The sequence below is a fragment of the Lactuca serriola genome, chromosome 9 (genome assembly GCF_051521515.1).
Source record: "Lactuca serriola cultivar US96UC23 chromosome 9, Lser_US96UC23_V15, whole genome shotgun sequence".
NCBI lineage: Eukaryota > Viridiplantae > Streptophyta > Magnoliopsida > Asterales > Asteraceae > Lactuca > Lactuca serriola.
Window position 1 is genome coordinate 13,576,207 of NC_136416.1, and position 26,414 is coordinate 13,602,620.

At 34.3% G+C, this 26,414-nt stretch overlaps 1 protein-coding gene and 1 pseudogene across 1 annotated transcript; both read right to left on the reverse strand.

Moving 5' to 3' along the window:
* Window positions 1–6,193: 6,193 nt before the first annotated feature.
* LOC145077207 (acyl-CoA--sterol O-acyltransferase 1 pseudogene) lies at window positions 6,194–7,609 on the reverse strand (annotated as a pseudogene).
* A 12,142-nt stretch (window positions 7,610–19,751) lies between these two features.
* LOC145074392 (acyl-CoA--sterol O-acyltransferase 1-like) lies at window positions 19,752–21,237 on the reverse strand. Its single transcript, XM_079020776.1, has 2 exons — window positions 20,852–21,237; window positions 19,752–20,770 (listed from the first exon to the last, which is right to left on the reverse strand). The coding sequence occupies exons 1-2, from the start codon at window positions 21,175–21,177 to the stop codon at window positions 20,050–20,052; spliced, it is 1,047 nt and encodes a 348-aa protein (XP_078876902.1). The 5' UTR covers window positions 21,178–21,237; the 3' UTR covers window positions 19,752–20,049.
* Between the last annotated feature and the right edge of the window lie 5,177 nt (window positions 21,238–26,414).

The window sequence follows — 26,414 nt, forward strand, 5'->3', positions numbered from 1 at the left end:
CGCCCAAGAAACACAAAAAAAATTGGGTTTTTGTTTGTTTGTGAAATTGTTAGTGTTGTGATCGCATCATCATCTTCGATATTTCGTGGCATTGATTAATATCTCTAGATGATGTGGCATCATAACTTCATTAGATTCAAACACTATTCGCCAATGGTGTTCATATAATTTTCGGGTAGTTTGAGTTTTTTCGAATAAAAAATAACTAATAACCGAATCGTATTAAATTATGGGATTTGGGTATGGGTAATTTGGGTGTTAGGTTAGGTTCGGGCATTACCCGAAATTTTTTTTGCTAATAATTATAAATAAAAAATATTTAGCATGTTATCTAACTATATTTTAATTAACAAAAAGAAACATTAGGAATGAATGCATGTAAATAGACCTGACAATGAAACGCTTTTGGATCGAATCGACCTTGATCCAAACTCTTTTCCCAAATTTCAAAATCTGATCTAAACCCGCTCCGTAGGGTTTTGAATAATCAAACTCATTCATTTATCCATTGAATCAACAAATATTCAAACCCGTCTTGTAACCCGTCAGATCTTTTGAATAACCAAACACATTTTAATTCTTAAAATAACATTTCTTAAATAAAAAATAAAAATGTCTACTATAACTTAATCCTTAAAATAACATTTTTTATTTAAAAAATACGTCGATTTAAAAAACGTATTACGTACTCGAGGATTTCTATTGGAATTAAAAATCATTATTGCAGTACTTCTGAATGATTTTTTTTAATTTTTATTTATTTATTGTCGATTGCAGTGATAGAGAATAATGATTGCAAACTTTATTCCAATTGATAGAGGACTTTATTGATTTTATCGATTGGAACTAAAAATAAACGATAAACAGTATAATATATAAATATCTAATTTGAAAATTTATTGAAACGTCTCAAAAATAAGATCCAAAAATTTTATTTTTAAATTAATAAAACCAGTGTTCCAAAACATTGTCATACAAATCCAGATAAAAAATGTATCAATCATCATGACATATTAAAGTAAATCAAGAAAATGCGGAACGAGGTGTTATGTGCCCTACAGGCATCTCGAGCCCTTCCCGTTGGAACTTGAAGTACCTGAAACATAAACTGAAAACCGTAAGCACAAAGTTAGTGAAATCTCTTAAAATACCACATACCATACATAATAAACACATAATGGGCCCCACCCGTCATCGAGCCCCGCTCGGTATACAGATCGGGCCCCGTCCAACATACATATAACATATATCAAATAAACATATACACATGTAATAATCACAAAGATACATAGCATACAAAATGGTCATCGGGCCCCACCCGGTAAGCATACAAGTATATAACACATGCAAGAGTCACGCAGACATCTAGCACCCTAACCTAGCATAACCAGGGGCTGACATTTGTGCCTTCGACTCGCTAAACACAGTGAGGAAACTCACCTCGCACTGCTGAATCACACTAATAAGCCCTGATTGTTGATCCGACAAATCCCTGAGCTATCAATATCAAATAACACCCAATTAACAATTGGATTCCAATCTATAACTATCAATCCATACTTAGGGTAAAAAGACAATTTTACCCCTTACCTAGTTTGGTCCAAGACTAAGGCCCAAACCTATAATCTAAAAGGCCCAAAACCGAGTAATCATCTAAGGCCCATACATGGCCCAATTTTCCAAATTGGGCACAAACCCTTATATGGGTCATACCCTAAGGCCCACTAATTTTCCTAGTCCAAAACACTTGCATTCAAATGACCCAACAAAACCCTAAGCATCTAAACTCCAAAGAATGGCCCAAACCTGAACACATGCAAGAGTCACGCAAACATTTTTGTAAAATCAGTGTATTAGGTATCGACTACTTTTGTATTTTTTAAATGCATGGACCGTTTCTGCAAAAACAATGCATAAAGAGCTTTTTTGTTAATTATAGGCAAATCCTAGGGACTTAAGGTCCTTAAATAGGGTACAACACCCTAAAATTAGGGTTTCATACACACCGAGTACGCTAAGCGTAACCCTCATACACCCAGCGTACGAGGCCTCGCAATCCCGACTGCCATCTCACTTAGTACGCTAAACGTACCATGTGGTACGCCTCGCGTACTACTCCAAGGTCTAAAATGCAACATTTTCAAAATAAAAGGGCAATAAGGAACATACTAGAAATCCAAGTGTTACCTTTATATAGGGTTGGTTATAAATGGAGCTGGTCGGTGATGACCCATACCTAATTCTTTTAATAAAAAGGCTAGCGGATACAGATCTTTAACGGGTAAATAAATAAAAAACTTATGCTCCAAACCCATATATTTCTTAAAAGTTTGGATCGAATCAGGGTCAGTTATGTCTACATGTAAGCATTGTTTTCAAAAATAACAGTAAAATGTTCCTTTCGTCTTATTTGTTATCTCCTAACTCCTAAGTAATTGTTAGTGCAAAGCTCCGTACATTTTATAGAAACTAAAAATGTTGATCGAAGCTTAACATCATTTATAAAGGACTGTAGATATTATATACTCAAGAGCAAACATAGTTTATATCTATTTTAATAACTACTAGAAATTGCCTCGTACCCGCTTCACGGGGGACGCAAGCGGGACCGAAATTGCATAATTACGAAAGTGTAGGGGCAAACATGAAAATATGCAAAATTCATGTGGCCAAAGTGTTAAAACAAAAAGTGGAGAGTCGAACATGGCAATATATTACGAGAAGAGTAATCTGTAAATTTTGTATTAGGTACCGACTACTTTTGTATTTTTTAAATGCATGGACCGTTTCTGCAAAAACAATGCATAAGGAGCTATTTTGTTAATTGTAGGGACAATTTTTGTAATTTGTTTTCTACACAAGGGTTAAATCTGCCAACATACAAAAATGTTAAACATAAGGACTGTTTTTATAAATAAAAAAAACACACACACCAAACATATACTTTTTCTCTAAATTACAGGGACCGCTAATATTAAAAAGTTATGTCAAAAATCTAAAATGGTAAATTATACGAATGGTCTATGTGGTTTGGGGTAATCTATCGGCTTGCGCGCTTGGTCTGCAACAATTTTTTTTTAACTCTAAAGGTCCCTATAATATATTTTTATTGCATCTTTAATCTCTTATCGACTTGAATCGACTATATTACCCTTATTTTAACTAACTTTCCTTATTATTATTTTTTCTTTTTCTTTTTATCCATACATATTATTTAAAAACTTTTCACATTTTTAAACAAACGGAACCATCGAGATTAAGATTTTAAACGTTTTTATATATTATTTTAGAAAACACGTTATTGTATATTATTAGTGAATAATTTAAGGACTGTTTTTGTAAAATACTTACCGTAGGTGTATAAGTCACTCGTGTCACTTCAAAATTCAAGGATCGCACCACTACCCCTCCTAACCCCTACCAACTCAAGATTAGATGAATATTTATACAATAAAGATTATTGGCAACAAATTAGGCGAGATTTATACAACGAACTTAGGGGTGCAAACGAGTCAAGCTAATCGTGAGCTACTCGGGATCGGATCGCTAAAAGCTCGACTTGAAACCGATTTTAAACGAGCCCGAGCCGAGCTCGAACTTAATATTAAGCTCGTTTATTAAACGAGTTCGGGCTCGAGCCTATGTCACTAAGTTCGATTAGGCTCGCGAGCCTAAACGAGCCTTTATATAATATAATTTCTTATTTTTTTATATATTAAAATATTTGTGGATTAAGAATTTAGGGTATTAGTAAACGAGCCTCTTAACGAGCTTGAGCCGAGCTTAAGCTTATTTAGGCAAGTCAGACAAAAAACGAGCCGAGCCCGAGCCCGAATCGAGCTTGTATAATTATTTACGAGTTCGAGCCGAGCTTAGTATAAGAAGCTCGAATCGAGCCGAGCTCGAGCTCGAGCTCGAGCCTCTTAAAACTTAAACGAGCCCGAGCCAAGCCTAGCCAGGATTGGGCTCGGCTCGGCTCGTTTGCACTCCTAAACGAACTATTACACATCCTCGAGAGTAGACATTGATTTACGGTTAATATTTTAACGCAACAGTCACTCATTGAATTTCACTTGAGCGATGTTTAATTTTGTGAGATCTGAATATTAATTTATTATGTCATACATTACTTTTCTCAATGCTAACATAGTATTATCGTTCATTATCTGAGCAAAGAAAGTTCTACAACGTGGTTCACACCTTGGTATGACTCCCAAGACATATCAAATCATGTATTTGTTGTGACCGCTCATGTTTAGGGTATCAATTATGTAATTGTTGATTTATAAGGAGCATATCCAATGTTTATTATTTTGTCATACTGCCTCGTCGTCGCTATCGTTGTCGCTGTTGTCGGTGTCGGTGTCGGTGTCGGCGTCGTCGTCGAAGCGACCAAATTATTTTAGTAATAACAGGAAAGACAATATAGACTTTTTCAGGTATGATAGAGGCTAAATCCGAAACAAAACAAAACTATATGGATAGTCCGAGTTAAAAGAAAAATGTTAGGAACCAAACACACATATTACTTTAAACCACAAGGTCCATTCGTTTAATTTACTCTCAATCAAATAAATCAAATAATATAACTAAATGAAAAAATGAAAAGAAAAAAATAACAAACGTAAGACATAATAATAGACTAAAAAAAGCTAATGTTAATGAAGCCATACAAAGTTATTGGTTTTGGTTTATGATGTCCCTCATTATTTTCTTAATATAAAAGGGGCGTAAAGTCGACGTTTATTTGCTAGAAAAGGATCTAGACATATATTAGCCGATGTCGAGTGCAATGTCAGTGATGATGTGGCTTAGTGTTGCACATGTGGTTTTTTTTTTTTTCTTTTGGTTTTTGATTATTCAAAACCTTCAATTGTGAGAATCTGATGACATATAAAAACTGATCTTCAATTAGTTGATGAGCGTGAGACAGAACCAATATCTTTTCTGATTTTCCAAATACTGAATTTGTTCGAAAGTCAATCTCGAGTATGGAACTGAATTGAAATTATCGATACCGGTACCGGAAATGGTACATGTTTTCAATACTAATATGGATACCAATGGTGCCGAATGGCAACTGGATTGCCACATCACAAGTGTTATCCAACGACCCCTTTAATTTTATGATAATTGTTTCTGGAACAAATAAAAATGGACTTTATGCCCTAAAATTTCAAAAAATAATAATAATGATCTTGTAAACTAAAATCGAATAGTTTGGAGGTCCCACTAAAAAAATAATAGAAAAACAAAAACTTGAATAGAAAATACAATCATCCCTAATAAATGAAGATTTTTTTTTTTATAGTTATCATATTCATTCAATCTGCCAAGTGTCATTTTGTGGTTATTTTAAATTAATTTTTTCCACATGTCATTTGATAAGTTTTTCTATTTTATAAAATTTAACATAATATTTTAATGTAATAATTTACAATAATAAATCATCCTAATAAATAAAGAACTTTTTGCCACATGACATGCTATCATTGATTTTGTCACATGTCATTTTGTAGTTATTTTTAATTAAATTTTTTCCACATTACATTTTGTGGATTTTTTTTTCATTTTATTAAATTGTATATAATATTTAAATTTATTAATTGTAATAAATGTAATAATAAATGCATATCAATATCATTAATTGATATTTGTTTAAAATTCAAAATTTCTAAATTAAAATCTTATTAGTTTTCTATGTTTATTTGTCTAAATTATTAGTTTACATTTTAAAAAAGAAAATAAATATTTTTATTTTAATAATTCAATATTTTATTATTTTTTTCTTATAAATTCAAATTTCTAAATTGTTAAAATATTCATATTTAATTCTTTTTAAATGAACTCATATAATACATGTGTCATACACCTAGTGTAGTAATAAATGGATATTAATTTCACTAATAAACATATCTTTTAATAAACTTTCCAAAATTAAAACTCATTAGTTTTTTTTTTCTTTATTTAAATTTAAAAGATAAAAAACAATTTCATTATAATAAATCATTATTTTTCTTATTTTCTTATAAATTCAAAATTCTTAAATATTTTGATTTTTTTTTTTTAAATTCATCTATATAATACATGAATCTCACAACTAGTACAAAAGATAGTTGTACACTTATCCATATTTAAAATTCATGTCCACTTAAAAATAAAAGTTAACGTGATGAGATTGTGAAAATCCAAGAAGAGAATTTGATATTATTTTTAAATTATTACATGTATGTCTTGGATTAATATTTAAAGCTCACGTAATAGGTTTAAAATGGATAAAAGAAAAGAGAAAATACACCACAAATTTTATGTAAGCCGAAGCAGTAATAAATAAGAAATTAAAAGCAAAAAGTCTTATATACCCTTCTATCTTTGGAAGGTTTAGATTCAATAGTACGGGCAAGATACGTCATTTGGACCAACAAATCTTCCACGAACAACAAGTTCCATGAACGCAGCCAATTCTTTACACGACCGGAGTTCTGTCTCACACCGCAAGAACGGCGGAAAGAATAACCAGAAGCTGGTGGCCATCACCACACCCAACGCCAGCGGAGCGGAAACCACCGGCGGCAGACGGAATCTTCCACCCACCGCCCTTTTAACCACCAACTCCAGACTCACCAACACGCCGTGAATCACGAAGAACCATGTGACTTCCCATGTGGGTTTCAGTCGTCCAAGGTAATAAAATATTAACTCGTGCATCAAACCGGAGACGATAAACGTGGCCGTTACCGCCGGAAGCGAAGCTAAATCTCTCGATAGAAACCTACCGGAAATTGATCGGACGGGAAGGTACACCGTTGGATGTAGTATACCTGTAACCATTAGATTCCATCTCTTTCCCCAAAAATCTTGTAGAGATGTAGCCAGATACGGCTCATCAAACTGTGGTTCGAGCTCGAAACCAACAATTGCTCGAGCTAAATACGCAACCATGGCTAAACCCACATCTAGAACCACATAAATATGAACACAAAACAGAGCCATTTTCATCAGAGGGTGTAGCTGGCCTCCATATTCATAAATCTTCAGCAACAAAACAAGCACCATAAACTTGACGGCGTAATTAATCGGCTATTTCTTTCCCTTTTTCGAAGCTCCACCTGCTTGAGATTCGTCGGATTTTCCATCTTGAGATTCGTCAGATTTTCCATTAACTTGAGTCGATGTCTTCTTATTTTGGGATTTATCGCTGATTTTGATCGGGACACAAGTAGTGATGATGAATTTGAACAAAGGGAGGGGTGGATTTGAGTACAAAGGACCTTTATCAAACGCAAACAACATCAATTTGAAGTTTGCAAGCCATGTTACGAAGAAAGAGGTAGGACCGGTGAGATTAACAGCGGTAAGGAGGAGAGGGAGGTAGATGAAGATGCAGAAGACAGGGATGAATGCTAAAAGACGTGTTTTACCTGGTTCTATAACTTTACTTATTTTGCGGCAGAAAAGAAGAGATGCCAGGACTGTTGTCCATACAAGTACGAAGTTTTTCATCTCCCCCTCCATTGTTGAGTTGAGTTGAGTTCTTTCTTCTTCTCCTTTCTCAAGATCTTCAATATTTGAACACACACACCAAACATATACTTTTTCTCTAAATCACAAAATTATAGGGACCGCTAATATTAAAAAGTTATGTCAAAAATCTAAAATGGTAAATTATACGAATGGTCTATGTGGTTTGGGGTAATCTATCGGCTTGTGCGCTTGGTCTGTAACAATTATTTTTAACTCTAAAGGTCCCTATAATATATTTTTATTGCATCTTTAATCTCTCATCGACTTGAATTGACTATATTACCCTTATTTTAACTAACTTTCATTATTATTATTTTTTCTTTTTCTTTTTATCCATACATACTATTTAAAAACTTTTGACATTTTTAAACAAACGGAACCATCAAGATTAAGATTTTAAACGTTTTTATATATTATTTTAGAAAACACGTTATTTTATATTATTAGTGAATAATTTAAGGACCGTTTTTGTAAAATACTTACCGTAGGTGTATAAGTCACTCGTGTCACTTCAAAATTCAAGGATCGCACCACTACCCCTCCTAACCCCTACCAACTCAAGATTAGATGAATATTTATACAATAAAGATTATTGGCAACAAATTAGGCGAGATTTATACAACAAACTTAGGGGTGCAAACGAGTCAAGCTAATCGTGAGCTACTCGGGATCGGATTGCTAAAAGCTCGACTTGAAACCGATTTTAAACGAGCCCGAGCCGAGCTCGAACTTAATATTAAGCTCGTTTATTAAGCGAGCTCGAGCTCGAGCCTATGTCACTAAGCTTGATTAGGCTCGCGAGCCTAAACGAGCCTTTATATAATAGAATTTCTTATTTTTTATATATTAAAATATTTGTGGATTAAGAATTTAGGGTATTAGTAAACGAGCCTCTTAACGAACTCGATCCGAGCTTAAGCTTATTTAGGCAAGTCAGACAAAAAACGAGCCGAGCCCGAGCCCGAATCGAGCTTGTATAATTATTTACGAGCTCGAGCCGAGCTTAGTATAAGAAGCTCGAATCGAGCCGAGCTCGAGCTCGAGCTCGAGCCTCTTAAAACTTAAACGAGCCCGAGCCAAGCCTAGCCAGGATCGGGCTTGGCTCGGCTCGTTTGCACCCCTAAACGAACTATTACACATCCTCGAGAGTAGACATTGATTTACGGTTAATATTTTAACGCAACAGTCACTCATTGAATTTCACTTGAGCGATGTTTAATTTTGTGAGATCTGAATATTAATTTATTATGTCATACATTACTTTTCTCAATGCTAACATAGTACTATCGTGAAAGACCCCAACTTTCGTATTTATGAAAGACCCAAACTTTCATACTATTCCAACATTATTCTTAAGTTACTTCCTCGAAACATGCTACATGCATATTTATAAAACAATATTTTATATAGATAAAGTGATTACAAAGGATTGGATACAAACCGACTAAGTTTTATTACATTTCATATCTACCCAGGAATCTACTATTCATATACATACATGAACATTAAAATACATAGAAATAGTATTAACTATTCTAAATCTTTCAGCAGTATAAAACTATATTGGATACTCATCACCTGCAATTGTTAAATATTGAGAGGGATAAGCGATAATGCTTAGTGAATTCAATAAATAGATACAATATAATCTTATGCCTTATATATATCAATATGACAGAAGCAAAAGGGAACAAGAACAACAATAGCATATGCGTATCATATGTCACGCTTTCAATATCAACTCAAGATTTGATTCAAAGATTTACGATCAATGAGACATAACAATTTCCATGCTTGATATGCATGAATAAAGCTTTTTGGCCCAAACGGCACAGAAGATATACAACTTCGGATTAACATTTTGGTAGATTTCAGGCTTAAAGCCCTGTCTAACCATTTGCCAATACCATAGAATAGAGTTCATTCTCCTACGGAGTCATGCTCTACATGGTCAGAGGCTACATACCAGTCCTATCTAACCTTCTGCCAATGCCATAGAATAGAAGTCATTCTCTTACGAGACATGTTCTACATGGCCAGAGGCTACATACCAGTACCACCGTGAATCTAAGTCCTTTTACTGATCACATGGTCAAAGGCATAACTTTGCTATTAAAAATAGCAAATAGAAATAACCCGGGAAAATAACCCGGAATAATAACACTGAAAAACACATAGCACATATAACACATAACATACAATTGTTCCTATATATTGAACTCACCATGAAATAACCGGGGGCTAAAATATTAATTTGGGCAGTACTACGGCTCTAAATATGACTTTCGTTGTTGAAAACCGGGAGTTTTCTTGAAAACCGGGCTCTGCGAAGGTAGAGCTTCAAAACCGAAAAGATAAATTTTTCGGGCTTCTCGGGAGTCTCGGGGCGTGTTTCGGGCTTTGGAATCAGTACCGCGGCTTCGGGGGAAGTCGGAATAGTAAAAATATCAAAAAGGGGGGTGAAAGTGGCAATTTTTCAAAATTACCCGAGAGGTCTCGCAGCCCCCTTGTATTTATAGGGAGGTCCGAAGTCGGCTAAGGAAGAGGAGTCAGCAGCGAGGACACACGGCATCAGCTGGGCGAGGGTGCGCAGGTGGCTCGCACGTGGGTTGCGCATGCGAGGGTCTCGGTGTCGGCTTCTGATTGGACCAAGGCGAGGCTTCGGACGTGGCACCTCTACGAGGCTCGCACACGTGATAAAGGGCACGCGTCGGATTCTTAGCGGACCGGACTTCGGATGCGAGGGCAGGCGACACGTCTCGCCAGCTGGCTTCGGTGACTCACCAATTTCGGATACGTGGCATGTTTCAAGCGAGGGTGACGTGGCCGAAGTCCACGTATGCGAGATTTCTCGGTTTTTGTGCAAAAACTTCTAAAATCCATAACTTTCACATACGAGCTCCGTTTTTGACGTTCTTTATATGCACGCATAGCTAAAATTATGCTCTACAACTTTCGTTTAGACATCGTCGGCTAATTTTGACTTTAATTTTAATATTATTATTTTTAACAGACCAGGACAGAAAAATCCGTTAAAAATCCATAACTTCTTCATCCGACATCCGTTTTCGTCAGACTTTTTACCGTTGTACTACAAATGACGAGACTTTCAATTCTCGTTTAGGTTGTGTCGGCTAAAAATCACTCGATCTAAAATTCGAGTTTTTAGCTGTCTGCTGCTAATCCTGAAACTTAGAAAAATCATAACTCCCTCATACGAAGTCAGATTCAAACGATCTTTATATGAAAGTTGATTATTTTTACAAGTTCTACAACTTTCATTTACATCACTAAGGCTAAAAATTAGTTTATCGAAAACTAAATTTTTACGCGACAAAGTATTTTCCGGATTTATCACGGATCTTCGTTTCGTCATAACTTCTTCGTTATAACTCGGATTTCGACGAGGTTTTCGCCTAAATGTTTCTAACGAGATTATCTACAACTTTCAATAATAAAATTTTACTTATTCCAAATTTTATATTTTCGCTATATTTTACTATTTGGCTATTAATTGGAATCTCATAAGACTTCCAATATTTTATGAGTGATTCTAAACATAGTTTTACTTCATTTCTAGTAAAAACTATCTATTAGAACTCAACACTCAATTTGATTTATTTTTAATAATAACAATACACAATTTCAGAATGTGTATGTTACAAATACCTCCTCCTTTTGAGGATTTCGTCCCCGAAATCATAACGATTAAAATAATTAGGGATACTTCACTCTTATTTCATTCTTACTTTTCCCAAGTATAATTTGAGCCTCAATGGTGCTTCCACTTGACAAGCACCAACTTCATTTCTTTATTACGTAGATTAGTCGTTCATTCGTTTATAGTCTTTTCAGGTTTTTCTGCATATCTTAACCTATTATCTAATATCTCTTAGGATAACGGAATCATTTTATCCTATACGCCTTAGCATTTGCACAGATAACTCACATGAAACACTTCATGAATATCTGTCAAATCTTCAGGCAATTCCAAGTAGTATGCTTGCTTACCAACCGTTCTTCCTTCTAAAGTAGAATAATGCCTTTTCATGAAATACCTTCAGTATTACTAAATCATCCACCTGGAATTCTATGGGTTGTCTCCTCTTTTCTACATAGGACATTTGTCGATCCTGGGCCGCTTTCATTCTTTCTTGGAAAATTTGTATCTTGTCTGTGATGTCTTGAATCATTTCAGATCCTCCAAAGATCTTCCGTCTTACGTCATGCCAACATATTTGAATATGACATTTACGCTCATATAGTACTTTATATACCTTCAGTATACTTTCTACTGTTTGGATTGCTCTCTTCTTCTGACCATTTGTCTGAGGATGATAAGTTATACTAAGAGCAACTCGAGATCCTAATTCATGCTTCATTCTCACCCAAAAGTGAGGAGTGAAACGAGTATCACAATCGGAAATAATCTTTAGTGGCTCACCATGACTTGCCACAATTTCGTCTAAGTAACTTACGCGTATTTCTCCAATGGAGTCGTTTCACGTGTGGCGAGAATATATGCACTCTTCATCAGTCGGTCGATAATTATCCAAAGGTTATCATTCATAGTTTTCTTCTCCTCTTTCAAGGTATTAACTGTATGAGCCGGATAAGTAGAATAACCCTTCGACATAATTTACGAGTTTTTTTTTTTTTTTTTTTTTTTTTTTTTTAAGAAAGAAATTTATTATTTTCACCGTAGATATAAATAGAATCTTCCCTTTCGATAGGGATGCGTATCATCTCTTTGTAACACAAGAGCTCTGCGTGGTTCTTTAACAACCAATCCATGTCGAGAATAATATCAAAGATAGGAATTAGGTTAGCAGGAAGATTATAACTTTCAATTCCTATAACACTAACTCTATAGGCTTTATCAGCAAGTAATGATATATTTCCTATGTTATCTATATGAAATGATTGGACAATTGCGTAACAAGCAATTTGAAAAGAATATGCGAATTTATAAGGCACGAAAGAATCTGAGGTATTGGAATCAAATAAGATGTGAGTAGATCTAGAGTTTACGAGAAAATTACTAGTCACAACATTCGAGTTTTAACTTACTTCCTTCGTAGTAATCTAAAATGTACGATATTTAACCTTTAGTTTGCCAAACGATTGTCAAACTCTTCAAACTTATTAATTACTAGCGGTGCTCAAACCTGCACCCGCTCATCATTCTCTATTGGGCTTTCGATCCTAATCTTTGAGTTAAAACTCAATTCTCATTGCAGACTCTTGCTCCTTCTTGGTTTATAGACTAAACCCATGATAAGGTCTTTACTTTTGCTATAACAGCAACTCGAATGGTTTTATTCTAATGACCTTTGATTTTATCTCGCACAAGACACATAACGATCCAAACTCTTGTATTAGAATCAGATCGAATAAATCGAGCTGATAGAATAGCGAAAACAAAAAGAGTTTGATCAACACTTAGATGCTTTGGAATAGAAAGAATAGCGCCATGTATCTCTAATTCGTGCTTTCGAACCTACATATCTTTTAGCTTTTGGTACCTCCTCCTTTTTAGTTTGAGTACTCTTTGATTGTTGAATGGAAACTTGACTCCCTGCCATTTGACTAGTAAGAGTAGGGCAGAAATATTTCTTGTGTCTAGTAACACCACATAGCAAGTCATATCTCTGGCAAATGATTTCTCAATTCTTTAATGAAGATCCTTATATTTCTATCGACTACCTTGACCATTTACTTCTTCAGTATTCCTACTAAAGTTTCGTCACTATATGAGACATGGTTCTCTGAACCAATCAACTCCTTTCGCGGATTTATACTAATCGGACTCGATTCTTTATGACATTAAGATTTGAACGATAATTATCTTCTTAGTCATTACCGAAACGAAGATAACGACACACATGAATAAAACGAAATCATTTACTAGCTTCTTGATAACCTTGTGACTTTTCTTGATCCAAGTGTGAGTCCTGTGCTTCCAGTAGTATAGGCCTCTACTACTATTCACACCTACTCATACTCGTCCCAAGTATTGTCTCGCAGTTCCCAAGTCACCATTCAAAAGTTTCCACAAAGCAACTTATCACACATGAATGTGTTCAAACAAATACATACAACAGTTTCTCCTAGACTCAAATAGGGTTTTCACGTTTTTATCAAACATATATTGGATTAGCTATACTCGCCTTTTAGGATTCTTCTCATGCATATGCTCGCTTTAATATATCCTAATACTTTTCCATAGGTCGATAGAAATTTTACTTCCATTTCTTCATATAAATTCTTTCTCGAGTAGTGTCTACTCTACAAGACACACTATTCCAAAATTTACTCTAGCAGCATGGAGACAAATGGTCTTCTACTACCTGCATCATCTTCTAACTCATGCAAACCATCATGCACATTTGTTCATTTCATTATTCTTCCTTGAAATCGTGATTCTTATATCTGAGTAAGCCTAAGTCTACTTCATAGGAGTCTATCCTAAGAAGTCTGCATCTTAGCTGCATCTCAGCAAGCTCTACTAGCTTCAACTTAGTTCTCTGTCATTCCTGACTACAACATCTCTTCTCATACGATACTATGGGTGTATTTCTTCTTCAATTAAGCATTCTACCTTACTTAAACAAGTAAGTTGCTTAACCATTTACCATTAAATGACTCAATTCACCATCCCAATCTTGGATGTTAAAGTTGGCTTAACATACAATGGAACTTCTATAAGGATGGGATAGAAGTCAATCATCACTTAGTATTATTAAATACTAAGTCTGAACATCTTTTACAAGGTTACTACTCGAACTACATACTACATCACAAAGTCCTGGCCTATTGAGTCTGAAAAACTTCATTAGCCTTTCCTTTGATCTTCATTTAATTCTTCTAATCTTGTACCACATCAATTGAGATACTATTGAAGTATTGACCGCCATCTTCGGTTCTTCTGATTCTCTAAACAATCACTGCTTCAATCTAAACAACGGTGGAAACAACTTCGTGGATTTGCACCAACATATTTGTCTCGCCCAAACGTGTTTCAAACGCACATCTTTCTTCCAAAGATGTTATTATATATCAAATATACCTTAAATGTATATTACCACTCTATTGGCATTAATACACTTATTACGATAATAATTCATATTTATTATTTTACGATATCTCGCGATCGTTTATTTATAAACTTATCGATGTCAACTATCATAAGTCTCTTTATCTCTTCGAAAAATTCTATTACGAAAATTCTTAGAATTCTGAACATAAAATTTTCTAAACCAAGGTCAACAACAGACCTTAAGCTTTCTCAAATAATAGCAATTATAGATAAGCACCTTAAGTCATGCTATATTCATTTATCATTTAGCACATATTAGAATATAAGGCATATCTCCTCTTAATATTCTAGTGCTTGATTCCATTAGGTATTCAACCTAAAATATACCAGATACATATCGTATTATCTTTACTTAACAATTCTTGTTTAAGTTTGGAAATTCTCAAAATTTCTGGTTCACTTAAACTAATTTTCTTAAAATTCTGAAGTAACTTAATATCTTAGAATACTAGGGTTTATCACTACCCAATCCCCCACTTAAGTATTTCCTATGGTTTGTATCCATATACTTATTATGAATCAGCTCATATATTGAGCTTCCAATAGTTTAAGTCTAAATACCAATCCGTGATATTTAGTTCACTTAAACCATTGCTCTGATACCATGATTGAAAGACCCCAACTTTCGTATTTATGAAAGACCCAAACTTTCATACTATTCCAACATTATTCTTAAGTTACTTCCTCGAAACATGCTACATGCATATTTATAAAACAATATTTTATATAGATAAAGTGATTACAAAGGATTGGATACAAACCGACTAAGTTTTATTACATTTCATATCTACCCAGGAATCTACTATTCATATACATACATGAACATTAAAATACATAGAAATAGTATTAACTATTCTAAATCTTTCAGCAGTATAAAACTATATTGGATACTCATCACCTGCAATTGTTAAATATTGAGAGGGATAAGCGATAATGCTTAGTGAATTCAATAAATAGATACAATATAATCTTATGCCTTATATATATCAATATGACAGAAGCAAAAGGGAACAAGAACAACAATAGCATATGCGTATCATATGTCACGCTTTCAATATCAACTCAAGATTTGATTCAAAGATTTACGATCAATGAGACATAACAATTTCCATGCTTGATATGCATGAATAAAGCTTTTTGGCCCAAACGGCACAGAAGATATACAACTTCGGATTAACATTTTGGTAGATTTCAGGCTTAAAGCCCTGTCTAACCATTTGCCAATACCATAGAATAGAGTTCATTCTCCTACGGAGTCATGCTCTACATGGTCAGAGGCTACATACCAGTCCTATCTAACCTTCTGCCAATGCCATAGAATAGAAGTCATTCTCTTACGAGACATGTTCTACATGGCCAGAGGCTACATACCAGTACCACCGTGAATCTAAGTCCTTTTACTGATCACATGGTCAAAGGCATAACTTTGCTATTAAAAATAGCGAATAGAAATAACCCGGGAAAATAACCCGGAATAATAACACTGAAAAACACATAGCACATATAACACATAACATACAATTGTTCCTATATATTGAACTCACCATGAAATAACCGGGGGCTAAAATATTAATTTGGGCAGTACTACGGCTCTAAATATGACTTTCGTTGTTGAAAACCGGGCTCTGCGAAGGTAGAGCTTCGAAACCGAAAAGATAAATTTTTCGGGCTTCTCGGGAGTCTCGGGGCGTGTTTCGGGCTTTGGAATCAGTACCGCGGCTTCGGGGGAAGTCGGAATAGTAAAAATATCAAAAAGGGGGGTGAAAGTGGCAATTTTTCAAAATTACCCGAGAGGTCTCGCAGCCCCCTTGTATTTATAGGGAGGTCCGAAGTCGGCTAAGGAAGAGGAGTCAGCAGCAAGGACACACGGCATCAGCTGGGCGAGGGTGCGCAGGTGGCTCGCACGTGGGTTGCGCATGCGAGGGTCTCGGTGTCGGCTTCTGATTGGACCAAGGCGAGGCTTCGGACGTGGCACCTCTACGAGGCTCGCACACGTGATAAAGGGCACGCGTCGGATTCTTAGCGGACCGGACTTCGGATGCGAGGGCAGGCGACACGTCTCGCCAGCTGGCTTCGGTGACTCACCAATTTCGGATACGTGGCATGTTTCAAGCGAGGGTGACGTGGCCGAAGTCCACGTATGCGAGATTTCTCGGTTTTTGTGCAAAAACTTCTAAAATCCATAACTTTCACATACGAGCTCCGTTTTTGACGTTCTTTATATGCACGCATAGCTAAAATTATGCTCTACAACTTTCGTTTAGACATCGTCGGCTAATTTTGACTTTAATTTTAATATTATTATTTTTAACAGACCAGGACAGAAAAATCCGTTAAAAATCCATAACTTCTTCATCCGACATCCGTTTTCGTCAGACTTTTTACCGTTGTACTACAAATGACGAGACTTTCAATTCTCGTTTAGGTTGTGTCGGCTAAAAATCACTCGATCTAAAATTCGAGTTTTTAGCTGTCTGCTGCTAATCCTGAAACTTAGAAAAATCATAACTCCCTCATACGAAGTCAGATTCAAACGATCTTTATATGAAAGTTGATTATTTTTACAAGTTCTACAACTTTCATTTACATCACTAAGGCTAAAAATTAGTTTATCGAAAACTAAATTTTTACGCGACAAAGTATTTTCCGGATTTATCACGGATCTTCGTTTCGTCATAACTTCTTCGTTATAACTCGGATTTCGACGAGGTTTTCGCCTAAATGTTTCTAACGAGATTATCTACAACTTTCAATAATAAAATTTTACTTATTCCAAATTTTATATTTTCGCTATATTTTACTATTTGGCTATTAATTGGAATCTCATAAGACTTCCAATATTTTATGAGTGATTCTAAACATAGTTTTACTTCATTTCTAGTAAAAACTATCTATTAGAACTCAACACTCAATTTGATTTATTTTTAATAATAACAATACACAATTTCAGAATGTGTATGTTACATATCGTTCATTATATGAGCAAAGAAAGTTCTACAACGTGGTTCACACCTTGGTATGACCTCCAAGACATATCAAATCATGTATTTGTTGTGACCGCTCATGTTTAGGGTATCAATTATGTAATTGTTGATTTATAAGGAGCATATCCAATGTTTATTATTTTGTCATACTGCCTCGCCGTCGCTATCGTTGTCGCTGTTGTCGGTGTCGGTGTCGTCGTCGTCAAAGCGACCAAATTATTTTAGTAATAATAGGAAAGACAATATAATCTTTTTCAGGTATGATAGAGGCTAAATCCGAAACAAAACAAAACTAGATGGATAGTCTGAGTTAAAAGAAAATTGTTAGGAACCAAACATACACATTACTTTAAACCACAAGGTCCATTCGTTTAATTTACTCTCAATCAAATAAATCAAATAATATAACTAAATGAAAAAATGAAAAGAAAAAAATAACAAACGTAAGACATAATAATAGACTAAAAAAAGATAATGTTAATGAAGCCATACAAAGTTATTGGTTTTGGTTTATGATGTCCCTCATTATTTTCTTAATATAAAAGGGGCATAAAGTCGACGTTTATTTGCTAGAAAAGGATCTAGACATATATTAGCCGATGTCGAGTGCAATGTCAGTGATGATGTGGCTTAGTGTTGCACATGTGGTTTTTTTTTTTTTGGTTTTTGATTATTCAAAACCATCAATTGTGAGAATCTGATGACATAAAAAAAACTGATCTTAAGTGATCTTCAATGAATTGATTAGCGTGAGACGGAACCAATATTGTTTCCGATTTTCCAAATACCAAGTTTGTTCGAAAGTCAATCTCGAGTATTGAACTGAATTGAAATTATCGGTACCGGTATCGGAAATGATACATGTTTTCAGTACTAATATGGATACCAATGGTGTCGAATGGCAACTGGATTGCCACATCAGAAGTGTTATCCAACGACCCCTTTAATTTTATGATAATTGTTTCTGGAACAAATAAAAATGGACTTTATGCCCTAAAATTTCAAAAAATAATAATAATGATCTTGTAAACAAAAATCGAATAGTTTGGAGGTCCCACTAAAAAAATAATAGAAAAAAAAACTTGAATAGAAAATACAATCCTCCCTAATAAATGAAGAATTTTTTTCTAGTTATCATACTCATTCAATCTGCCAAGTGTCATTTTGTGGTTATTTTGAATTAATTTTTTTCCACATGTCATTTGATAAGTTTTTCTGTTTTATTAAATTTCACATAATATTTTAATGTAATAATTTACAATAAGAATTCCTCCCTAATAAATAAAGAACTTTTTGTCACATGACATGCTATCATTGATTTTGTCACATGACATGCTATCATTGATTTTGTCACATGCCATTTCGTAGTTATTTTTAATTAAAAATTTTCCACATTGCATTTTGTCGATTTTTTTTCATTTTATTAAATTGTATATAATATTTAAATTTATTAATTGTAATAAATGTAATAATAAATGCATATCAATATCATTAATTGATATTTGTTTAAAATTCAAAATTTCTAAATTAAAATCTCATTAGTTTTCTATGTTTATTTATATAAATTATTAGTTTACATTTTAAAAAAGAAATAAATATTTTAATTTTAATAATTCAATATTTTTTTAGTTTTTTCTTATAAATTCAATTTTCTAAATTGTTAAAATATTCATATTTAATTTTTTTTTTAAATGAACCCAGATAATACATGTGTCATACACCTAGTGTAGTAATAAATGGATATTAATTTCACTAATAAACTTATCTTTTAATAAACTTTCCAAAATTAAAACTCATTAGTTTCTTTTCTTTATTTAAATTTAAAAAATAAAAAACAATTTCATTATAATAAATCATTATTTTTCTTATTTTCTTATAAATTCAAAATTCTTAAATATTTTGACTTTTTTTTAAAATTCATTCATATAATACATGAATCTCACAACTAGTACAAAAGATACTTATACATTTATCCATATTTAGGGGGTGTTTGGCTTAGCTTTTGAATGGCCAAAATTCATTTTAGAAAAAGATCATGCGCAAAAGATGTTTGATAAAAGACTTCTAAAAGCTACTTTTGGATTTTGCAAAGAGAGAAATTTTTTTTTTGGAAAAGTCAGGAAAACCTGACTTTTTGTAACTTTTCCAAAAAGATCTTTTGGCCTCTAAAAAGCTAAGCCAAACACCCCTTAAAATTCATGTCCAGTTAAAAATAAAAGTTAACGTGATGAGATTGTCAAAATCCAAGAAGAGAATTTGATATTATTTTTAAATTATTACATGTATATCTTGGATTAATATTTAAAGCTAACGTAATAGGTTTAAAATGGATAAAAGAAAAGAGAAAATACACCACAAATTTTATGTAAGCCGAAGCAGTAATAAGTAAGAAATTAAAAGCAAAAAGTCTTATATACCCTTCTATCTTTGGAAGGTTTAGATTCAATAGTACGGGCAAGATACGTCATTTGGACCAACAAATCTTCCACGAACAACAAGTTCCATGAACACAGCCAATTCTTTACACGACCGGAGTTCCGTCTCACACCGCAAGAACGGCGGAAAGAATAACCAGAAGCTGGTGGCCATCACCACACCCAACGCCAGCGGAGCGGAAACCACCGGCGGCAGACATAATCTTTCACCCACCGCCCTTTTAACCACCAACTCCATACTCACCAACACGCCGTGAATCACGAAGAACCATGTGACTTCCCATGTGGGTTTCAGTCGTCCAAGGTAATAAAATATTAACTCGTGCATCAAACCGGAGACGATAAACGTGGTCGTTACCGCTGGAAGCGAAGCTAAATCTCTCGATAGAAACCTACCGGAAATTGATCGGACGGGAAGGTACACCGTTGGATGTAGTATACCAGTAACCATTAGATTCCATCTCTTTCCCCAAAAATCTTGTAGAGATGTAGCCAGATATGGCTCATCAAACTGTGGTTCGAGCTCGAAACCAACAATTGCTCGAGCTAAATACGCAACCATGGCTAAACCCACATCTAGAACCACATAAATATGAACACAAAACAGAGCCATTTTCATCAGAGGGTGTAGCTGGCCTCCATATTCATAAATCTTCAGCAACAAAACAAGCACCATAAACTTGACGGCGTAATTGATCGGCGATTTCTTTCCCTTTTTCGAAGCTCCACCTGCTTGAGATTCGTCAGATTTTCAATCTTGAGATTCGTCAAATTTCCCATTAACTTGAGTCGATGTCTTCTTATTTTGGGATTTATTGCTGATTTTGATCGGGACACAAGCAGTGATGATGAATTTGAACAAAGGGAGGGGTGGATTTGAGAACAAAGGACCTTTATCAAACGCAAACAACATCAATTTGAAGTTTGCAAGCCATGTTTCGAAGAAAGAGGTAGGACTGGTGAGATTAACAGCAGTAAGGAGGAGAGAGAGGTAGATGAAGATGCAGAAGACAGGGATGAATGCTAAAAGACGTGTTGTACCTGGTGCTATAACTTTACTTATTTTGTGGCAGAAAAGGAGAGATGCCAGGACTGTTATCCATAAAAGTATGAAGTTTTTCATCTCCCCCTCCATTGTTGAGTTGAGTTGAGTTCTTTCTTCTTCTCCTTTCTCAAGATCTTCAATATTTAGAGGCTTTGTGGATGAAGATTTTCTATTTATTTGAACTTTAAATAAACACTTCTCTGTCCAGAAATATTATAACCCCGACTTGCTGCAGCTCAATAGATTTTCTGTCAAGAATTAACCGTCTAAGAGTACATGAGGGTGTCGTGGTTTTTTTTATGTCAATAGGGATGCCACATACAATTTTATTACTTTTGCAAAATTTTGTCTATCATCACGGTACCGACTTTTTTTTTTTAAATTGAAAAAATATAAAAATTACTATTAAAACAAAAAACCTTAGAAATTAATTAAAACTAGTAAGCCGCTTTTGGGGTGACAAATTTTAAAAGATATGTGTTAAAATTGCAAATCACCACCACAGTAGGGGAGAAAGTCGACAGCCCTTACAATTAGATGTCAAAAATGTAAAACCAAAAGAAGGGACTAATGGAAAAAATCCAAAATTGTTGTGGCAATAATCTTAAAGTTGGTAAAATATGGTGGCAAAATTCTAAAAAAAGTTTTTTGTGTTTTTTATGTCAAAATGTAAATTTTTTTACTACAATGACGAAAAGTGTCAAATTCATTAAAGATTTGCGGCAAAAACACCAAATTGTAAAACTTTTCACTAAAAGGACTAAAAGTGTCAAAGTCACTAAAGATTTGTGGCAAAAACCTAAAGGCATAAAAACTTAATCAAAACATAAAAGTATAAAAGTTTTGACTTTACGGACAAAAAGTGTCAAATTTACCAAACATTTGCGGCAAAAACCTAAAACCAAAAAGATATTGTTTCTAAGCTCCTTTAGATTTAAAGTCGTCAAAGTTGGTAAAATATGGTGACAAAAATTCTAAAGAAGGTTTTTTTTGTGTTTTTAATGAAAAAATATAAAAGTTTTGACTACAAAGACGAAAAGTGTCAAATTCATTAAAGATTTTTGACAAAAACATCAAATTGTAAAACTTTTCACTGAAAGGACTAAAAGTGTCAAAGTCACTAAAGATTTATGGCAAAAAACCTAAAAGCACAAAAACTTAATCAAAACACAAAAATATAAAAGTTTTGACTTTAGGGATGAAAAATGTCAAATTGACCAAATATTTGTGGGAAAAACCTAAAACCAAAAAATATATTGTTTCTAAGCTCATATATATATATATATATATATATATATATATATATATATAAGTTTAAATATTTCTAGCAACTATTGTGTGCATGAACACACCAATAGGAATTTAGGAAAAAATAAATAATTAAATAAATCATTCAATGGTATTATAGTAATCTTTGCATAGTTAATTATGGTAGATAATCAATATTCCTGATATCACGAATAAGAAAATATAAATTTAGAACATTTAGCCCTAAATCGTACTCACAACTGTTTTTGATCCATCGCTTCTTCTTTTTCTTCTACGGACCCAAAAACACCACCACCGATTCCCCCTGAGAGTGATTGTTTAATTGAAGATGGTCAGAAACTATTTGCTGCCGGTGGAAACCGCCAGTAGCTATTGCAGATCACATTGGTTCTAACTTAAATCGTGTTGACGACTTCACCATCCAAGCAAGTTTCCATGTGATAAATTAAAAATCTCTAATATCTCAATCCTAGCGTCAAAGTTTTGCAATATAACTAGGAGGTAAATGATTTCTTCCATCTTAAGTAAATAAATGGTATTTTACCTTTGTTGTCATTCGTTCATGGTGAGATAGTGGGGCGTGAATGTAACGTCCGTGTTTCTATGCTAAGCATTAATTTAATGCTGTAATAGTTAGAGTCAACACTTATAACCTACTTTTTAAAAAAATAAATAGGAATTATTTGAATATTATGTGATTTTATGTGCCTTATATTTAATTATAAGATATAATAAGTTAAGAATAAAAATAAGCGTCAAAAATAAAATAATAGATAGGTCCAATATCTATGAAGAAAGTTGTAGTGGTCGGGACAAGGATTCCGGAGATATAAAGAACGCCGAAATCCGAGTTATAACGAAGAAGATATGACATGTTGAAGTTTTGCGTCAAAACCGGCACGTCACTGGGAAACATAAAAAGTTAGTTTATGATAAACTACTTTTTATCCTTAGGAGTCTAAATGAAAGTTGTAGAGTACGTCTCCACCTACGCGTGGATATAAAGAACGTCAAAAACGGAGTTCGTATGCAAAAGTTATGACCTTCCGAAGATACAACTGTCTAAGAGCAAGACACGTGTCAGAAACCCTAAATTGACTGGACTCACGACGTGAGGAGTCAAAAAGTCACATTTTGAAGCTAGAAGTCTACGGGAACGATAACTCAAAAGCTCACAACGTGAGTAATGAATTCTCACGACGTGAGGAGTCAAATAGACACTATTCAAGCCTAGAACGCAAATGTCAAAGCTACGAGGTGATTCATCCATGGCTCACGACGTGAGCAATGAATTCTGACGACGTGAATGGGCCGAAATCAGCCTATAAATAGCAAGTTCGACCTCATTCACTTCTTACACCAAATCTTCCTTCTCTCTCTCGTTTTCTGAAGCCATTCCGCGTCCCGAGCCCGACGATCACGAGTCGTTGACAGTTTTTAGATTCTATCTACTCCCGTTACTAAAGTGAGTGCATATTTATTTTCATCTTACGCATAGATATGAAATATTTTATATAAATTACATGCTATGTGTGCATATTGTCTGTATACTTGTTATCTATGTTAGACGAACACTATTATACATGTTTTAAATAATTTAAACTGTATATGTATTTTATATCTACAAATATGTTGGGGGTAAAACATGGATAGATGAAATAGTTGGTGTGTGATGAAATAAAATGATGAGAGGCCTCTGTAACGTCCCGAAATTCAAGACTAAAAATTTCTTTTAATAAAACATTACTTTAAGCAAATTCATCATTTTAAAACATAAACAGAGTATTAGTTTCCAAAATACATGTTCGTTATCAGAGTAAACATTCTCAGGCTGTCTAAACTATGGTGTGTGCCATGTGATTACCCCGAGCTCCTCCCTCCGCTACCGGAAGTACGTGAAACCAAAACTGAAAACCGTAAGCACGAAGCTTAGTGAGTTCCCCACCCTACCACATACCATGCATAACCACATACTGCACATACTGGGCCACGCCCCCTACCTCGAGCCTCGTCCGCTACAACGGCCCTGCCGCTCCAGGCCCCGCCTGGCTTCGAGCCCCGCTCGGATACAGATCTGTTTCACTTAGGCCTCGCCTGTCACAGGGCCTCGCCCACTAACATATAATAGCACATAAACATATCACATCACATCACATAAGCTAAACACATACTAACGGATCTTGTCCTAAGGCCTCGCCTATCTCTAAGCTCATATATATATATATATATATATATATATATATATATATATATATATATATAAGTTTAAATATTTCTAGCAACTATTGTGTGCATGAACACACCAATAGGAATTTAGGAAAAAATAAATAATTAAATAAATCATTCAATGGTATTATAGTAATCTTTGCATAGTTAATTATGGTAGATAATCAATATTCCTGATATCACGAATAAGAAAATATAAATTTAGAACATTTAGCCCTAAATCGTACTCACAACTGTTTTTGATCCATCGCTTCTTCTTTTTCTTCTACGGACCCAAAAACACCACCACCGATTCCCCCTGAGAGTGATTGTTTAATTGAAGATGGTCAGAAACTATTTGCTGCCGGTGGAAACCGCCAGTAGCTATTGCAGATCACATTGGTTCTAACTTAAATCGTGTTGACGACTTCACCATCCAAGCAAGTTTCCATGTGATAAATTAAAAATCTCTAATATCTCAATCCTAGCGTCAAAGTTTTGCAATATAACTAGGAGGTAAATGATTTCTTCCATCTTAAGTAAATAAATGGTATTTTACCTTTGTTGTCATTCGTTCATGGTGAGATAGTGGGGCGTGAATGTAACGTCCGTGTTTCTATGCTAAGCATTAATTTAATGCTGTAATAGTTAGAGTCAACACTTATAACCTACTTTTTAAAAAAATAAATAGGAATTATTTGAATATTATGTGATTTTATGTGCCTTATATTTAATTATAAGATATAATAAGTTAAGAATAAAAATAAGCGTCAAAAATAAAATAATAGATAGGTCCAATATCTATGAAGAAAGTTGTAGTGGTCGGGACAAGGATTCCGGAGATATAAAGAACGCCGAAATCCGAGTTATAACGAAGAAGATATGACATGTTGAAGTTTTGCGTCAAAACCGGCACGTCACTGGGAAACATAAAAAGTTAGTTTATGATAAACTACTTTTTATCCTTAGGAGTCTAAATGAAAGTTGTAGAGTACGTCTCCACCTACGCGTGGATATAAAGAACGTCAAAAACGGAGTTCGTATGCAAAAGTTATGACCTTCCGAAGATACAACTGTCTAAGAGCAAGACACGTGTCAGAAACCCTAAATTGACTGGACTCACGACGTGAGGAGTCAAAAAGTCACATTTTGAAGCTAGAAGTCTACGGGAACGATAACTCAAAAGCTCACAACGTGAGTAATGAATTCTCACGACGTGAGGAGTCAAATAGACACTATTCAAGCCTAGAACGCAAATGTCAAAGCTACGAGGTGATTCATCCATGGCTCACGACGTGAGCAATGAATTCTGACGACGTGAATGGGCCGAAATCAGCCTATAAATAGCAAGTTCGACCTCATTCACTTCTTACACCAAATCTTCCTTCTCTCTCTCGTTTTCTGAAGCCATTCCGCGTCCCGAGCCCGACGATCACGAGTCGTTGACAGTTTTTAGATTCTATCTACTCCCGTTACTAAAGTGAGTGCATATTTATTTTCATCTTACGCATAGATATGAAATATTTTATATAAATTACATGCTATGTGTGCATATTGTCTGTATACTTGTTATCTATGTTAGACGAACACTATTATACATGTTTTAAATAATTTAAACTGTATATGTATTTTATATCTACAAATATGTTGGGGGTAAAACATGGATAGATGAAATAGTTGGTGTGTGATGAAATAAAATGATGAGAGGCCTCTGTAACGTCCCGAAATTCAAGACTAAAAATTTCTTTTAATAAAACATTACTTTAAGCAAATTCATCATTTTAAAACATAAACAGAGTATTAGTTTCCAAAATACATGTTCGTTATCAGAGTAAACATTCCCAGGCTGTCTA